The sequence below is a fragment of the Andrographis paniculata genome, unplaced genomic scaffold, assembly GCF_009805555.1.
Source record: "Andrographis paniculata isolate CXL003 unplaced genomic scaffold, ASM980555v1 Contig75END, whole genome shotgun sequence".
Classification (NCBI taxonomy): domain Eukaryota; kingdom Viridiplantae; phylum Streptophyta; class Magnoliopsida; order Lamiales; family Acanthaceae; genus Andrographis; species Andrographis paniculata.
The window spans coordinates 2,418,593-2,437,769 of NW_026137612.1; the positions used below are offsets into that span (position 1 = coordinate 2,418,593).

Here is a 19,177-nt window from a genome sequence, read left to right on the forward strand (position 1 = left end):
TTAATTATGACTCTTCAATATTTACTTACAACAAATATCACTATTATTGCACATCATTTTTAAAAAAATAAAAATAAAATTCATAAATAACTCCAAATACTTTTTTATATTTTAATACTTTCTAATAAAATATTTACTTTTTTTTTTATTCTCGTGTCGACCCATATATACTAAAATTACCAGTTATGGAGAGTATTTACATACAAAAAATACTGTAAATTACGTATTCATTAAACTTGAATAGTTGACAAAAGTTAAAAATTTCAAACCTTCCATTCAAAACTCTCTTTATTTTCATTTTCTCTCTTCAATATAACAATAGATGGTCGCTGTTGCCGTCATTTTAATGTTCTTTGGGTGAGGGGGTAAAGGATATTTTTCAAATATTTTAAAAATATATTTTGGTATAACTGCTATATATGGATATTATACGGAAAATATCAAAAATTAAAAATTTCCGAAATAATGGTATAATGAAAGGGTACCGTACGTTCCTACCATACTTATATGTTCAGTATAGTATGCAGTATAAGTAGATATATTTTGGTTCGGTAAAATACGCCATCCATAATTTTAAAATTTTTTGAGATATTTTTTGCATAATTTTTTCATTAAAACTAAAATATACTTTGTCCATCCCGGTAAAGATGAAGTCTTTTGTTTGAGTACAGGAATTTAGGTAGTATAAATTAATTTTTTAGATAGTGGGAATTACTTATTTAATGATTAAAAAAATTTTAAAATATGTGTTTAAATATTTTTAACATTATATCTCAATAAAATATATACAATATGAATATCATTTTGTAGAAAATAAAATTTTATATAATTCAAATAAATAAAAATATATATTTATTTATTTGTCATTACTATAAATTAATTTTATAAAAAAAATAGAGAATTTTAAAGATAAATAAAAATATTTGTTAATTAAAAAAATATATAAAAATAAAAAAGATTTTGAGTAAGTCTGTGATAATTAATATATTAAAATATTAAATATATAATTAATCCTACTATCATTATATATTTAAAAAATATTTAAACTTAAAATTTACTATTTGATAAATTGTGTCGGACCATCGGTCGGTTTGCACAGGCTCAGACAAGGCCCGGATTTTCAATCGTGCCCGACTAACTCGATTCAAAAATTTTAAGTCTAATTTTGAGGTCCAAATACTTATTTCATCATGTCGGATTTTCGATCGTGTTTATCTTTTCCAGCTATACAACGAGTCCCTTTCCTCCTACGCTCCCACCAGCTCCAATTATCTCCGCCTCTCGACGGCTGCCGTAGTCTCCTCCATCAAATTCTTGACCACCGTTCTCACCTGATCCCGCGGAATTTTTATATGATTGGAAGTGTAATCAATTGTTTCATCAAAGTGAACTAATATATCCGATCAAAACAGAGAAAAGAAAATAACTAATATAATTTTTTATTTTTTTCACTGATTTTCTTTCATAAAAAATTAATATTTCGTGTATTTTTGTTAATTTTTAATCTTTTATTGTTGAATGTATATATATATATATATTATATTTTATATATTTTTAAGATGAAAACACTGCAAACACACTCTTAAAACACAATAAAACAATCCCTTTATTTTGAAACTGAATACTAGTAGCTCATCATTCTATCATACAGTGTATACAAATACATTACAATATGCTATACGTACTTGTAATTAATAATATCGTCATATACGAATACGTATGTATATGAGAAGTTGTGTATATATATAATCGAGATCAGCCTGCAGGAACTACGCACTATTAGTAATTAATCACAAGAAAGAATTAATATATATATATATATATATGTTATGTGTTTGTCTATGAATATGATCAATCAGTAAGTCTGGATAGACGAAGATGCAGCATAATCATCGTCGTCTTCTGCTAAACCTAGGAAGAGGAAGTCGTCGTCGTCGTCGTTAATTAAGGATTGGTCGGAGGATTCTTCAGCATCAGGCTGCAGAAGCAGCCACTCTTCTCCATCTATGTAAGAAATATTCATGTATGGCTCCGCCTCCGATTCCTTCAGCTGCTTGGCGTACCCCACTCGGTATGTATAATTTGCTCCTGGCCCGTAGTTCTCAAACTCCCCAAATGTCACCGTTCTGAGATGAGATCCAATCAAGAAGAAAATCATACTCCATTTACATTCAGTTAACTGTTTTTTACCATTTCTAAATACTGTTTTTAGAATTCAACTTTCACAATTCATACTAAAAATATATTATTTATTTGCACAAAATCAATATTTAATTAAATAAAAGAAAAAGCATATCTTCCTTTCTATTTAACCGTGACACCTAAATAATCTTTTCTTTTCTATTTATAATCTATGGTGATCTTCTATTAACCCTAATATCATATCACATTGCACTTTTAATTAAACCAAAGGGTATTTGAGCTTTTCTATCTTGTACAAGCTCACTCATCCGTATATTATTTTCTTAATCTACTATATTTAGATATACATATAAAGCTGAGATAGCATTTTCAATATATAAAGAGGGTGTAAAATATGAAGTGTTGATCAGTCTTAATATATTTGGAATTCATAAGACAGCATCCTTGTCAATTCAATAATATGCAATTGTATTGTGTTGACATGTGCATATGCTAAAATCAGTTATGGTATATATATATATATATATATGTTGTATGTATAATTTTACCCCAACAATCTTAATAAACACTCTAATTTCAATATATATATAATTTCGTGTAAATAATGAAATGACGATACACATACATACCGGTCACGGGAGGAGTCGCGCCAGTCGTTCCAGCCGTCGGCGGCGACGGCGGAGGACATGTACGTCCGGGAGAAAACGGCGGTGGCGTAGTGGCCCCAAGCCCGGCCGAGCCAGACCTGGCCGGAGCCGGAGATGCTGCAATTGACGAAAGAGAATCCAGAATTCTCAGCGGCGGAGTCGCGCCCGTGGGCGGTGATGCTGCCGCCGACGCCGCCGCCGGAGGGGAGGTCTTTGGCGGTGGAATTGATCCGGCAGTCGTGGAATAGGGATCTGGCATTCCCGAAGATGAAGTCGATGGAGCCCTGGATAAAGCAATCTTTGTAATAATGGCGGCCGCGGTCGTCATTGAGGGTGTCTTGCTCGCCGTAAAACCCGCAGCCGTAGAACGCTGATTGGTCGCCGGAAACCTTCAGTGCTATCGCCTGTCCTCCCACCGCCCCCGGATCAGGTGCTCCCGCGCTGTTCTACACATTAATTAATTATCACATTCATTCCGTCTTTCTACTTTTTTTTTTTTTTCTCGTTAGACTTATACATAACTTATTTATATATAATAACATACTTTATTTATTGATAATAATATTATTATTTTAATAAATAATAACTTATTTATTTTTACTATTTATCTCATTATTTTTACTTAATTCTTTAATAATTTTTTCATAATACTTTTTTTTTTTCTTTTCATACCTCACTTATTAAAATATCATTATTTTTTAATCATGTACCCAAATACATTTATATAAATTTAACAATGTGTCTTTGAACAAATATGACTCAGTTTACACAGGTGTTTTTATAGATATTTTCTTTATCTATTAGCAATATTTTAAAATTTTAAAAATCTTAATAGAAACTTAATAATTTAATCATAAACAATTAAAATTTAATAAAGTTTAAAAACAGAAGTAATGAAAAAGTGTTTTGAGTGCTAATAAGCATTACCAATTGTCTCCTTATTAACAAACTCCTAAATTAAGTAACTTTTAAAATAAATTAACAAAACTTAACAGACATTTAAACACACAAATGAAAAAGGAAAAACTAATTCGCCTTTCAACTTAGTGCTAGTATTAACTACAAAACTAAATATAGTAGAGTTACATACATCAATAAAGTAGGACTTCTATCACACTTCTTAGAAATTTTGGGAGAAAATAATAAGATTGTGTTATTGATCATCAAAATAAGAAGCTTATATTTAGACAATATAAAACAGACTCGATAGACTCAAATCTAAGTAATCTAATCTACTAATAAGATCAAATCTAGATATAAATCTACTAAATCTAAAATTGAATATCTAAAATATATCAACTAACACTCAAAACAATATATTTTTCATTTTCGTTTTGACATCCAAAATTATACATTTCTATTATACTAAAAATATTTTAAATTTTTACATAAATTACAAATATATTATTATGTATATCATTATTTTATACATAAAGTATTAATGACAAACTTTTCAAGATACCCTTAAATACTCTACTTACCAATAAAATAGTAGTAGCAATGTTTTTCAATTTGCTACAAAATAAAACAAATGTAGACATTTGATGGCACATAAAGAGTATTTGATGGTTTAGTATTTTAGTTTTGACTACTATTAACAAATGTGAATATTTGACTGGCACATAAATTTATCAATATTAAATTGCTAATATATTATATGTAAACTTACAAGAAAAAAATGTATTTTCATCTTTCATCAATCAATTTAATATCATAGAACTCACTCAGAAATTTTTATTTTTTTTATCTCTCCTCAATAAATAAGTATTTATTTTTACATTTAAAACTTCTAATATTTTTTAAAAAATTAGTTTATATTAATTATAAATAAATAAAATAAATTATTTAATTCCTACAAAATAAAATTACACTTTACTTCGATATAGGGTTTAAAATATTTAAAATATATATTCTAAATTTTTTTAATTATATATACATATATATATTAATTTTATTTTAAAAATATTAATATCATTACTTACATAAATAAATAAATAAAAACTAGTATTATGTATTACTATCATTAATTTCTATAGTAAACTTCACTATTTTAAATACAGTGCCACAAACAAAAAAAAAAATATCAACTTAATTAGAACAGAGAAAGTACTATGTTAATTTTTATAAAAAAAATAAAAATAAAAATAAAAAATTACAATAATTATATAATAAAAAAAGAAAAATGAAACCTTGATTCTTCAGAGAAATATTAAAAAGAGGAAATAGCATAAATAAATACTGCATTAATTAGGAGAATGAATAAAATTAAAATACCACAAAGCTGATGTTATAGGCAAGGAAATTAGGAGGCAGAGCTGCAAAGGTGTAAGTGAGGGCAGTTGTTCCTGTAGAATTGGCTGTGTCATTCCATGCTATAGCAGTCTTGAGGTATCCCTGCCCTTGCATTATCACCTTCGTCTTGTTAGGGCTCACCACCACCTTTTCCCTACGTACGTACACACAAACAAATTTATCATTATTATTATTATGATCCAGTAGTCCTTCCCTTCCATAAATGGTAATTTAAGGAAGAAAAAAGAGAATTTGGATTATCTATCTAGATATAGTTGAATTACTACTTTTTACCTATAAGTGCCTGAATCAATTACAATGAGTGTCCAGGAATCGCTGAAATCCGGCAAAGCATCCACCGCTTTCTGGACGCTGCTAAAATTCGCGCACTTGCCGCCGCTGGCCACCACCGTGTAGACTGTGCTCACGTTGTACAGAGATATGAGGCTCGATTTCCTCAGGGCTTCGCACGATCCGCGGCGGCGGCGCCGGCGGCGGTGGTGGTGGTGGTGGTGGTGGTGGTGGGGTTTTGTGTAGAAATAATTGATGCCATGGAAGATGTGGTGGAGGCGAAGCTTAGCTGCGACATTGTGGAAGGCTTGAATGGAGGAGTGAGAGGGGAGGAGAGAGAGAGCAATGGAGAGGAAGAGAATGGCTATGGCGGTGAGCCATAAGAGAGCTGAGTTCTTGAGGGTCATGGTGGGTGCTGGGGGGTGGGGTTAGGGGGCTGTTTATAGGGGGTGCGGGTGACGTAGGTTGTAAGAAAAGTGATGGGCAGAGAGAGTGATTATTGTTGTGCCTGTGGTCGGAAGGGGAATGGGAAATAATTATTGAAATTAACAAATACACATTCTGCTTGCTTTGAGATTGTCTACAGATTTTCTATATTTAATTATATTGATTATACTACATGCTTATTATTATTATTATTATTATTATTAAATCAGTTTGTTCATTCAATATTTTTAAATGAATTGATTTTTTATTTAAAGTATAAAAAAAATATTTTATATTAAAAAATGAATAATTATATTAACTTGTTTATATTTTATATTTTTAATAATATTTATAAAATATTGTTCTATTAAAAAATGCTAAGTAAACATAATCTTATTTTCACAAGTTAACTTCACACCCTAGTACAGTTACGGAACGATCTATTTATTAATTATATATATTTTTGGTATAACACAATATATTTATTTTAAGTACATTCAAATTTATTAATAATATATAATTTTGATGTAACACACTATTTTTTTTTTAAGTACATTTAATTTATAATATCCAAAAGTCTTTTTATTTCGAGATCCTCAAGTATGTATGCTGTTGTTTGTCAATAATATTTGTTTTTCATCAATATTATTTTTTACTTTCAATTTTTATATTCATCGTTAGATCGTCTTGTTTTAAACTCTAAGGAGATTGAGAGTTTTATTTATGATATCTAACGAAGTTGAGAATTTTATTTCTAAGTTGTACAGTATTAAGAGTTTTATTTTTTACTCTAAAATTAAAAATTGGGTATGTTTGGTTGACATCTCACAACCGGTTAATACTAATGTATTTTTTCAACAAACAAAAAGTAAAATTCAAAAATAGGAATTTATCTTCGAACTTGATTAATTAATGCCTGAAATTAGGAATCTCTAAACACTGTACGGTACATAAGAAATTTAACTGGAAATTAAAATGCTGAAAATTTAAATGATGATCCCTGAATCTCTTGACTTTGATGTCGATTGAAGATGATTGAAGATAAAAAATCCACATCCTTAAATATTCCTTCAAAAAAACGTTTCAGAACCTTCGCCTGGTTGGTTACAGCAACCGCCCACTAAATCTTCCTTCATTGACACGTGTCTTACACCATCTCGCCAAATGTTTCCACCAGTTCCAGAACTCAACTGGCCCATCCGACCATTCTAGAGACTAACTGGTCGCTAGACCAAACGATTTTTGGTCGCCCCAACCAAGCGACTTGTTGGTCGGACCGCAGACCTTCCGACTTGTTGTTCCAGCCGCAAACCTCCCGACTTGCAGACCATCCGACTTATTGATCTGACCTACTGACTATCCGACCTGCGGATCTTCCGACCTGCGGACCGTCCGACCTGTAGACCGTCCGACTCGCAGACTATCCGACTTGCGTACCGTCCAACTCGCAACTATCCGACCTGCGGACCTTCCAACCTGCGAACCAACCGACCGGACCAACCGACCGAGGACCAACCGACCTGCCTATCCGACCGCAGACTTTCCGACCTGCCGATCCGACCGAGGACCAACCGACCAGACCAACTGACCGAGGACCAACCGACCTGAGCGCAAATTTTTCTCTTTTTCCACCCGACTTCGTGTCTAACTTTCTTTAAGATCCTGCTATCCTTATTTTTATTTTTATTATTATTATTATTTGTGCGTAACAACTACTAATATTATACTCTCTTCGTCCTAATACAATAGTCTTGTTTACCGTTTTTGTCCGTCCTAAAGCAATAGTCTGATTTTCATAAATAATTATATCACCATAAAATTATCTCTATTTTTTCATTATTATTACACAATTGCCATTACTTTTTACACTAATATACTTGCAAGGGCAAAAAACTCATTTATCTTTATTTTTTACCAACTACCAATATAATATCAATATTTCTTAAATCTCGTACTTTTGGGACGGAGGGAGTATTATATATCCATTCAAAATTTATTCAATTTTTTTTTTCTCTTTCTCTTCAATAAATAAATTCTCTATTTATTTGTAAATATTAATTTATCTATTTTTTATTTTGTAATAATTTTTATTATATAAAAATTTATTATCTACAAAATAATATCCATATTATATATTCTCTCCGTCCCATATAATTTGTTCACTCTTTCTATTTCGGTTCGTCCCACGTAATTTGATATTTATATTTTTAGAAATATAATTATACATTTTAATCACATTTTAAAATTTATAATTTATAATTTTTTATTTTATTAAATTATTTAATCATATTAATCTTAATTTATAATTATTTTTATTCTATCATAATTATTTTTATTAATACAGTTTTTAATGACTTATTTATTTATTACGTAATACCTAAAAGTTTGTGACTCAGATAAAGTGGACAAACTAGTTCGGACAGAGGGAGTATATTATATTAAATACAGTCATTAAAATAATTAAATACACATTTTTGAATTTTTTAATCTTATATATATTATATCATAAATCAAATTTTAATTAAATAAATCACATCAAATACGTAACATATAACATCATAAATCACGTGGGACTCACTCAAAATTCTTTTATTTATATATCTCCTCAAAAACAAAGATTTTTATCTACATTTTAAACTCTATCTCTTTTATAAATTAGTTTATGTTAATTAAAAATAAATAAAAATATTTTTTTTATTTACTTGTATTATAGAAAAAGAATCTCTATAAAATGATATTCATATTGCACATATTTTTTATTACAATATAATTTTTAAAATATTTAAATACATATTCTAAATTTTTTAATCATATATATTAAATTTATTTTAAAAATATCATTATTATTAATTATAAAAAAATAATAAAATAATATCATAACTAATATTATTAACTAATTAAATACTCCTTTTGTCCTATAACTAAGTAGTTATTTACTTTTTGCGTGTTGATCTTTGGATATTAATTATTATATCAAAACGTATTACAAATCAAGAAAAAATTGCAAAAATATTTCTATTAGTGTCTTATAATACTAATATAATGATATTTGTATAAAAAATTATACAAATATAAGGATATTTTTAACGTTAAATACAATGACGCAAAAGGTAAATGAATACCTTGTTATGGGATGAAGGGAGTATTATGTTATTATTATCTTGGCACGAAGAGAGTATTAATTATGAAATGCAACAAAATATTAAAAAAGAAATCTATTATATACTTTTTTTTTTTTTAAGTACTCCCTCCATCATAAAGTATCATTTTTATTATTTTCTTCGGTCTCATCATACTTATAATATCTTTATCCTTTTTTTTACCATTACACGTATAATTACTTTATAAAAAAGTCACGTGGCAAAAATATCAAAATATTTTATACACTTTCACTCACTAATAAAATACTACTTCCTCTGTTTCAAACACCGTGCAACATTTGAGTTATGGATAGTATTATTTTGAAATAATTTAGAGATTGGATGGTATGATTGGAGAGATATATTTATTTATTTTATTTGAGTGAGATAATGTGAAAAAGTGAAGTTATATATATATAATTAATTATTTTAAATTCAAAAATGTTGCAGTGAGTTTAAAATAAACAAAAAAATAAAATATTGCGGGGTGTTACCATGTTAGAGTATTTACCACGAAGAAAATATTATTTTTTAATATATTACGAAACCTCAAATGGCTTGTTTCAGGGAAACGGAGAGAGTGTGTAAGTTTCAATTTTTTTTAATAAAATTATTATATTTAATTTATTATTTAAAAAAATTCAAACCAAAAAATAATAAAGGGATAAACACGTTCATAATGAAGGAAGAAGATGACGATATTATGTGTTATGGGCAGCAAATGGGAGGTTGCATAAGCCACACGCTAAGCCAAGTCTGTATCTCATCGTCCTCTTTCTTCTTCTTCTTCTTTTTTTTTTTTTTTTTTTTTAATGTAATATTTATTTTAAGAAAAGTGATGATATTTTATTATAATAGTGTTGAAACTACAGGATGTGCATTTTGGTCATTGTAAAATATAATGTAAAATATGAAATATGCTAAATAGATCCTCAACTATATATGTTAGCGGTTTGATGGTTATAAAGTAGATTTAATAGTATTTTATTCACTGATTTGTTTTCAATTCAAATATATTGAAATGCAATTTTTAGCAAACAAACTCTATTTTAATAGTATTTCTTCTACAAACTTAACAGTATTTTTCACACATATTTGTCTTTATTTACATATATTCTGAATGGTTTTTCGAAAAAGTCATTCATTCTGAAACTACTTCAAACAATTTTACAAAAAACAATACTATTTCAAAGCACATATTTTCTTCTCATAAATAACACAAATTTGTTTTCTAACGCATTTTCTTTCTTTACAAGAAACCTTCGAATTTTGCTCATCATCATCCTAATGAGAGAGACAGTCTTACATCATTTTTAAAACTTTTCTTTTTTTTTTCTTTAATTTCAAATGCTGGTATACGCAACGCGGTGATATATGGCCTTTGTTGCAATTATCATCAAATGAACCTGTATCTGATATTGTTTAAATAATAAATTTATACATTTTTGTATATAGATGCATAGATATATGATAATATTGAATCCTTTATTTTACCAAACTCTTATACTTCAAATCAATTCATTTTCTCTACCATTAGATTCTAGCAATTTAATTATACGTACCAAACACCCTAAAATTCTTTAGGGTAAACTATGAAATAAAATATGTGTATATTATTGATAAGAATAGTCTAATGAATCCCAAGGCGAGGAGGCGAGTGCACTCAAGTGGCATCGCACGAGGGCATTTGCGACTTTGAGTAGAGGAGAGTGTTACGAACTGACATTTCTACTAAAGTTTTCGGCCATAGTCCGTTCCATATGTAAGAACTCCAATACTGTACGGCTAATCAACGGGCAAGTACGCGTCCTGCCTTATTTATCCCGCATTATTCAGTATACTCAAGCTTGTTGCGCACAACAGACGACCAGCTTGAGCCTAGACGCAGGACATGTATCAGCTTCTGACACGTTACAAATGCGAACTTGTAGGGACTGATCACATAGATCGATCCATTATTACTGTAGTGGAGTGTGTGGCGTAAGGAAGGAGAAAAAAAAGCATGGTTGATGAATGGGGCGGGGCAACTAATTCCACAATCAAAGTGTGTAATTACATCACAAGGGTGGGTGGCTGGCTGGCTGTGTCCTTTAATTATTGTCTCCTTTGGGTAAAGTGACAAGTTTCACACTCAAATCCCACTTCCAAAACAAAACTAACTCATATCATATCATATCACAACACATTCAATCAATGCTTAGACCACTGGAAAACATTATATAAATGGACATACGTCTTCTATTTCCCACAATCAAAAACAGCTCAAACAAATTAATTATAATAATCATAACAATACCAAACAATCAATCAATCCATCACCACACAATTATTTTCATTTCTTCAAACAAACGTAGAGATCAAGGAAGCATCCCATTATTACTATTAGCTCAGTGAAAATGTCAAAATTAGAGGCAGTAAGTGAAATTAAACTCAAAATGGGTAAATGTGTTTTCACAACTTCACATTCACATTCGATGTACACCTTATTATTATTATTTTAAGCGTAGCTAATAGGTTACTTACACATGTGACGTAACTAGGCCAAACTCCAGATGAGAAGAATTCATGGTTCCCTCATTTATCATAATAATAATAAGTTACTGGCCAGGGGTGGCAGACATGTGTTTTAACCATTTTTCTCTAAAGTAGGATAAGACAATCACAATCTCTACTAAAATACGACTAAAATTTTGCTACAACACAACAGTTTCAGGTATCTGTTGAAATAATTTAAAGGAACGATGTAATAGTAGAAGGGAGGCAGAAGCTATTTACGCTCATGAAAATGGATTGTGTTTAACTACGCCTGCTGCAGCAAGGGAATGCTGGAATCAGATTGATTGTGATCGGTAGTAAGGCGGCTTGGAATTGCTTTTTGGAGCATGCGTGATCCCTTGAAAGTTGTTAGCTGCCAGCAGGTTATCTTGTATTCAGCAACCTGCGTTAAGGATGGCGAGCTGAGAATTTTAAATTTTCTATTTCAGCAAAGCAAGAAAGAAACCTTGGTGTAGACCAGTTACTAGTGTACCTGCTTTTCTGGTATCTCTTCAAATCCGAACTTGTTTATCCATATAGACTTTGAATTGTCAGTTGAAGGAAGAACCAACCTTTTGACATTCAAATCTGTAAGTATTTTCTCGATGGAGGAGAAAAGGGCTTGGAAGTATCCCTGTGGAGACAGGTTCTATATTGTGAGGACAGCATGATACAACTAATAAGGTGTAGCTACTAAAATAATTCCGTCTGACATTTGTATGAGCTACCTAAATTACCGATGCCCGAATTTAAACCATGAACTGTTGTATGCCCATGGGTTATAATACTTTTTCGATTTCAGTATCAAGAGTTCTTGTAACTAGTGAAGCCAAGTTTTACGGTAATAGAATGACTATTTACATCATTCAGAAAAGCTTACTTTGCCCTGATAGCTGGTGCGTGTTCCAACCAATGGGAGCTCCGCCATATCTTGTCCAAAAAGCCGGAGGATCCCAGCTGATACAACAGTTGAACTGCAAGATGGGAATAAGTTGTCAGCCAAAGAAAAAAAAAAAAAAAAAAATCATATATATTGCGAGACTAAGATAAAATTGTTGTACAAAAAAAGAAAAATGCAAGGTGGTTCATACTTCACTATCAACATTACACAATACATTCCACTGAAGTCTTGTCCCCTTATATTCCTCCTGTCAGAGAGAGAGATAAGAGAGAGAATCAGAAAGGGTGAGAGATCTGTAGGAGGGTACAATAGCAGATAAAGCTAGATGGTCATTACAATTGCAAGAAACATAAACCTGCCACAAGATCTAAGTTGTGCACATACCCATATACCATTGAAGGAATGAAATCACGGCCAGTTTGCGGATCAACAATAGGGTCAAAACATTCCTAGAACACAAATCAACAAATAATTTTAATAATGGCAGATACTTCCCATTGTGTGAATATGACAAAAAAGAAATGTAATTTCTGAGGCATCAGCGGAGCCACAGACACCTCATGATCTGGCCAAGGAGTCAAAACATGCATTGATATAAAGCTTAAAAGTTTCAGGTCGTAAAAACATGGATTTTAAAAACACTCAAATATGATCTGATTAGTCAAGAAAATAAATTTTCATTAGCATGATTTTGGAACAATGCAAATTTCACACTAGCGCAAAGTTCTATCAGAACCCAACATCAAATGACAAGCCTAATTTCAACAGATATGCATTCTATAAATGAAATGAACTTGGTTTCACAAAAAGAACATTCTAGGCTGGAAACAAGACATGTCATATTAAAGCCTATTCACACGATTAATGATTTCCTGTTGTAGACTTAATCTATGTCAAGTTTATGAATATATAAACAAATTTAAACTGAAAGGAGTAATATAATGCAATAAATCTTACATGCAATACAGCTACAGCCTGTGACAGCAATACTCTTGTTTCACGAGAAGCAACTTTTGCATTCAAAAGCCTCCATCTCACATCAAACCCAACATCACCAAAACCATTGCTTTCTACTAGTTTTTTCTTTATTATATCCAAAGAAGAATCTGAGAGCTTCTGTGCCCCAGAATTTAATAGATCCTGCAAACCAGAAAACATGCATTTGCAATCCTGGGTGCAGTACCATTGTCCTTCTGGAAGTTCCTGCACCACAAGTGCATATGTACTTTGAGAACAAGAAATGCAAGAAAGTTGAAGGGAAATGAAAAGCTTGCTGCTGCTAAATATAAGTATCTAGTCCTTCTGTTTAAATCTGCACACCTTTAAATACAACTTGTGTTTTTTCAAACAGCCCACATGATACTCCTTTTCACACTGGCAAGGCATGAAATAACAAACAAGTCAGCGCGAGTTAATTCGGAATCCAACAAAAAAGATGTCAATGGACCAAGAAAAATACCTGATCACACACTATCACAGTGCGTGGACCAAATCCATATTTACTAAAACCAACACATCTGTAAATGAAAAAGTCCATTAATTAATCAGATAGCAGCAACAGGACTGGTTGTCTAAATTTATTTGAACTAGAACCAGCTTATAGTTTTAGGTATCAATGATGCAAAATTTATGTATGAGCATTGCCTGCAAATCACACATGCTATTATTTCTTCGTCTCCTTGGTTCTTCGCAATGCGAGTGCAGCGATTTGTTATCTGTTCTCCTGAACCAGTATCTAGACCTCTTTCAGCCACAACGGTATTGGCATTCTGCTCAAGATACCTCTCCCTCTGAAATATATTCTGACAATAGATGCAATGCCATTTACCACGAGGGACGCTCGACAAGGATGCACACTCTTCAGCATAACATGGGCATACATAACACACATTATCATTAGATATAACTGATTTAATAGGCATAATTTTTCCATGATGGTCAATTACAGAATAAACCGTACATCATAATTATTTTCAATAGCATGCCATTCAATTGTTAACTTTGCTTCATTCTTTAATCACTTCAACATGCAAGACCAATTGAGGTCTTAATGTGTTTATTATACTGATATACACAATGTCCTTTAGAATGTAAAACAAACAACATTAGCCAAATTAAAAAGCAATTAAAGCAATCAACCATTCTGACTTGGAAAGGAAAAAGTAAAAAGTAATCCATAGCCAGAAAATGCGACTAAACATATTCAACTAATGAACAGTGCTTTAGGTTAACAAATAGGTAAGCATAGATGTCGACCTACCTTTGTGGAAAGAACGAGGGCAACTATCACAAAATACAAGTTTCCCACCATCTGCACAAATGGAGCATATAGTGTTATTCTTTTTTGAGGAACTCTTGTGGCGTTGTAGCAAACACTTTGCAAATTCATGGAGAGACTGCCCATCTGATGTGTATGTATTCGTATAGCTGCAGGAAGAGAAAATAGAGAAAAAGAAGGCACTGCTTATAGGTGGAAACAGAAAAGACGGAAGAATTAGTACAATCTCCGAATTGGAGAGAAACTAACGGTTTGTGGCGAGCAGCCCAGCCAGCATGAGCTTCAAACTGAGATGGACTAACCTGATTAAAGTATGAAAATAATTCAAAATGCCAGACAAAAGAACCACATAATATTACATGATAAATAAAAATAGTCACCAAAGTTTTGCAGCAATAGCAAATTATTCCTGATCCCAATTTATAGCCATCGCGCAATTTCTATAAAGAACAACAATATATTAGTGTACAGGAATAGAAAATTGTAAATGCAGTATGCATATGTGTATATATATAAATATATGGGAAAGTCGGTGGATTTTATTAGAGTAGGAAAAGAACCAAGATTTAGAAAATGAAAAACAGAACCAATAATTAAGCTACAGTAAGATCCAAAACATTCAGAAAGTATTAGTAGACATGCATTTATTATTAAATCTCTAGACAAACCTTGCCACGAGAATAATAAGCAACTTCAGTTCCATCCGGCAATCCACCACTCTCAAAGATCAGCTTGTGCATCTTCTGATCTCTACGTAAATGAAATAGGAAACAAATATAATTTTTCATATACCAGAACCGAAATACAAACATCATCCTTCAGGTAAATTTTACTATGACAGGTATAAAATCATAGATATACCAACCTTGCAGTCATCTTTGATGAATTTTTTGATTGCAAAGAAACAGATGGAGATTCATTGCTTACAATCTTCGACAGGAAAGAATCATCTGACAACCTATACATAGTATTTATTATATTATCAAGGAAGTTAGCCATTTCATTCTTATTGTCAGGAAATGTAAAGCACAGATATATGCAAAATGTAACAACTTTAATATCTTCCTCTGGGTCTTCTTCTTCAAGGAGTCCTGTGAAAATTCACTATCATTTCCCCGCATTGGACCAGAAGCTGATTGTGACACCCTTAATATAAGGGAAAAAAAGCACACATAAGCAAATGAGAAAATATCTCAAAAGAGTTGCAAGATACAGTTCTCATTGAAAGCATCAGAGAAACAAGTCCCTTTAAAAATAAAATTGTTAACATAACCCACAAATTTGTAATCTTCCATTTTCTTTTCTTTCGTTTTGAAATCTGCATCGAGGAAGTTGCTGGTGAATTTGCATTGCCGTTCAACTCTGCATGCCTGAAAAAAGTAAAGGAAATGACGTTGTAACATATTGTTTGTTCAGCGACTAGGAAAAGAATTCTCAGAGCAAACAAAATACAGACTTTCTTTTCTTCCTTCCTCGACGACTCTTTTGCTGCAGGCTGTTAAGCACTTCACCATTTTCAGGCATTGTTAAACCCAAAAGTGGTTCCAAAGGCCTGAAAAAGATACAATTATATCATTAGATACTTCTTTGCTTAATGAAGTATAAAACCTAGAAAAGCATTGTTGCCCACTAAAGCATAGAAAGAAGGCATGCAATTCAACATAAACACACTTATGTTATGCTTCAAATTTACAGTAAGCTGTAAACTATGCATAACTTGAAGAAAATTAAAGCCAATAAACAAGTCAACTCCAACAAACACAAGTGATGAGGGTGACGTCGAGCAGCATATTACCTCGACTTCAGACTTTCTGCATCAACTTCTGAATTCATTATAACCATGCAGGAATCACAAAGCAGATCCAGTTTCGAAACAGATGTTGCAAGAAATGACCCTGTAAAGGGAATAAGATATAATGCAAAACTAGATTTGCAGAAATGCCTCAAGAACTTTGTGGAACAACTAAAGCTCACCATTGCAATTCCGGCAAATGACTGATTCCTTTTCAGGCATTGGACCTACAAAGTTTTGTATCGTCTCTTCTAATGACTTTGCTGATGATTTCCGGCACTCTTTGACCACGTCAAGTAGGCTTTTCCCATTCTCAAAGCATATGTACTGTGATGCCCGTCTATATGATTTACAGGCATGAATTTCAAACTGGCAAGGCGGAACCACCTAGAGTATAAAGTAAAGACAAGACAAAATCCTGGGTGTTATGTGCTAATTATCTGAAAGCTAAGGTTACAGACAGGTTTGCTGTGATTAATCATGTGGAAAAGAAAGCCTTAAAACATTCAACACTCACCTTTTCTCCCTTGCAAGCACTGCATGAGCACAGAATTCCAAACTTCTGAATAATTCCGCGTAGTGGGAATCCCTAGGAGAATAGCAACTAGTTAAAAGCAATTTAAGCTGAATTCATATATAATGCTTTTTCAAAATCATCATTAAACAAACAAACAAGAACTCAGGTTTATTAATCACTAACATGCTAATAAGACTTGTATTTCATAATATTATCCAACCTAGTGCCCCCTATCTTTGCAGCCCCACAAGACCAAGCAGGTACCGAAGAGGATTAAGAAATCCCTGCTTCCATGAATCCAGGTTTGTGCTAAATATGATGGCAACCCTTACTACAACGCTAGAATTTACGGCACAAGATTTTTGAACCAGCAATAACTTCCATTCATCACCAATTCATTTATCCATCAGTGAAATCATATTTACATCCACCTTCAATGAACACAAACACTAAATAAAAGTTCAGTTTTTGGGATTAGAGATTAATCAAGTTTGACACACCTCAACCACACCTAATTCAAGACGAGCATTTCACCTTTTAATTCAACTCGAACTTTTATCGTACAGACTAGAACTGACTCAAAAAATGTTTTGATTCGACCTTGAGTTCTATCTAATATACATATTAAAGCAATTTTTTATTTGGCCTCCGACTTATTAAGACTCCTACCAACCCACCCAACCCACCATAGAAACTGTGACAGCATAAATTCCTTAAATAATAGCAACAACGCAATCCAAAAAGGAAAAAAGATGATGGCTGGGTATCAAGCATTATACCCTTTTCCCGCCATTGTAGAAGACTGGGTACCCATCCAGCAACTGAGTTTCAAAAAGCTCCCTCACAGTTGTCGGCCCCCCTTTGACGAGAATTTTCTTAGACATCTTCATCTCCATCTTCCTCGTTTTCGGACCACCTGACGCCGTCGTCTTTTTCCCACGCTCATCGAAACCAGCAGTGTCCTGAGAATCTCCAGAATTCCCGTTCTCAATTCCTGATTCATCACTCTTCCGTCCATCAGCGACCGTCGGATCCTCACCGGCTCCGAGCCCATCCGCAAGACACGAAATGCCTAAAGTGCCCTCGACTCTATCCACATTATCGCCTTTGCCGCCATTACCTGCAACTCCACCGTTGGAACTCACTCCCACCGCAACTTCACCTGAATTTCCAGAACCGCCATGGAGTTTGTCCCAAAGTCCGATAACATCCTCGCTCTTCAGCTTCTTCCTCCTCGTATAAACGGCGAAGCCATCCGCCTCGGTCGGTCTGACCCTCGGCACGCAGCAATCGCGCAACAAATCCGAACCATCCGATTCGAGCTCGCCGGATCTCGATTCGAGTCCAGATCCGACCGTACAGTTTACTGCAGCGCCCAATTCGGGCTCCATTACCACTTTCTCCTCCACTTCTTCCAAATTCAGCTGTGCTGTAGCTGCGCTTGCAAATTTAGCACCAGCAAAAGAAAATCAGACTAGTCCACGTCAACAGGCGTTCATCAAAGCGAGAAATTGAGCTGCATCAGTGCAAGAAAAGGCGTTAATTTCAGATTTAGTTGCAAGAAACGAAGAAATCGGGGGGCGGGCGAAACCCTCGAGGATGAGACACGGGAACGAGCAAGCGGTGGGTACGGAAGTCAGAATGCTGAAGAAATCAGTAGCCATACTCATCATAATAATTACTATTATGTTAATATTATATTTTTAAGTAGAATGTATGTATATACCAAAACACTAGTACGAGGGTTTGGGGTACTGATAGCCATTTAAATTGGCATTTATACCCCTCAATATGAGATTGTGTATATATGTAAACTATTGGGCAGCCCTGCTATGCACGCCTGAGCCATAAATTAATTATTTTGTTAATTTTTTAATATATTTTTAAAAATAAATTATATATTTATTAAAAAAATTATTAAAATTAATTTTTTAATTAAAATAATAAATATAAAAATAGTATAAATGAATTAATACTTATTAAAATATAAATTTAATTGTATTGAATCATTCACAAAGTTCACAGTATTTATTTTTTTCTTTAATACTTCTTAAATCAACATTTATATATTCTACTCCATCCGTTCTGAAACTAAGTATCTATTTGCTTTTTGCAAGTAATTTTAGAAATATTAGTATTATATTGAAATATAGTAGGAATAAAGTAGAAATGACTAAAATAACTTTATTATTACGTGTGATATAAAGGTAATGACA

At 32.3% G+C, this 19,177-nt stretch overlaps 2 protein-coding genes across 2 annotated transcripts; both read right to left on the bottom strand.

Moving 5' to 3' along the window:
- Positions 1 to 1,582: 1,582 nt before the first annotated feature.
- On the bottom strand, positions 1,583 to 5,780 carry LOC127266219 (probable pectinesterase 15). The gene is made up of 4 exons (XM_051296378.1): positions 5,376 to 5,780; positions 5,064 to 5,235; positions 2,772 to 3,235; positions 1,583 to 2,126 (listed from the first exon to the last, which is right to left on the bottom strand). The coding sequence occupies exons 1-4, from the start codon at positions 5,777 to 5,779 to the stop codon at positions 1,856 to 1,858; spliced, it is 1,311 nt and encodes a 436-aa protein (XP_051152335.1). The 5' UTR covers position 5,780; the 3' UTR covers positions 1,583 to 1,855.
- A 5,625-nt stretch (positions 5,781 to 11,405) lies between these two features.
- On the bottom strand, positions 11,406 to 18,670 carry LOC127266298 (uncharacterized). The gene is made up of 22 exons (XM_051296491.1): positions 18,553 to 18,670; positions 17,741 to 18,477; positions 16,962 to 17,033; positions 16,627 to 16,831; positions 16,448 to 16,547; positions 16,109 to 16,204; positions 15,930 to 16,022; positions 15,706 to 15,798; positions 15,518 to 15,610; positions 15,321 to 15,402; positions 15,033 to 15,092; positions 14,902 to 14,954; positions 14,635 to 14,801; positions 14,019 to 14,232; positions 13,834 to 13,891; positions 13,695 to 13,748; positions 13,332 to 13,577; positions 12,759 to 12,823; positions 12,565 to 12,621; positions 12,354 to 12,447; positions 11,967 to 12,107; positions 11,406 to 11,876 (listed from the first exon to the last, which is right to left on the bottom strand). Exons 2-22 carry the CDS (start codon positions 18,350 to 18,352, stop codon positions 11,739 to 11,741), a joined length of 2,793 nt encoding a protein of 930 aa, XP_051152448.1. The 5' UTR covers positions 18,353 to 18,477; positions 18,553 to 18,670; the 3' UTR covers positions 11,406 to 11,738.
- Between the last annotated feature and the right edge of the window lie 507 nt (positions 18,671 to 19,177).

Bases quoted from the DNA above. Each gene is read 5' to 3' on its own strand.
- LOC127266298 (XM_051296491.1), bottom strand. From the start codon at position 18,352: ATGGAGCCCGAATTGGGCGCTGCAGTAAACTGTACGGTCGGATCTGGA. The intron at 13,578-13,694 runs GTGTGCAGATTT...CTTGTGGTGCAG, and splicing joins AACACAAGTTGTATTTAAAG to GAACTTCCAGAAGGACAATG. The intron at 12,622-12,758 runs GTATGTGCACAA...TCTCTCTGACAG, and splicing joins ATTCCTTCAATGGTATATGG to GAGGAATATAAGGGGACAAG.
- LOC127266219 (XM_051296378.1), bottom strand. From the start codon at position 5,779: ATGACCCTCAAGAACTCAGCTCTCTTATGGCTCACCGCCATAGCCATT. The intron at 5,236-5,375 runs GTAAAAAGTAGT...GTACGTACGTAG, and splicing joins ATTGATTCAGGCACTTATAG to GGAAAAGGTGGTGGTGAGCC. The intron at 2,127-2,771 runs GTATGTATGTGT...ATCTCATCTCAG, and splicing joins CGCGACTCCTCCCGTGACCG to AACGGTGACATTTGGGGAGT.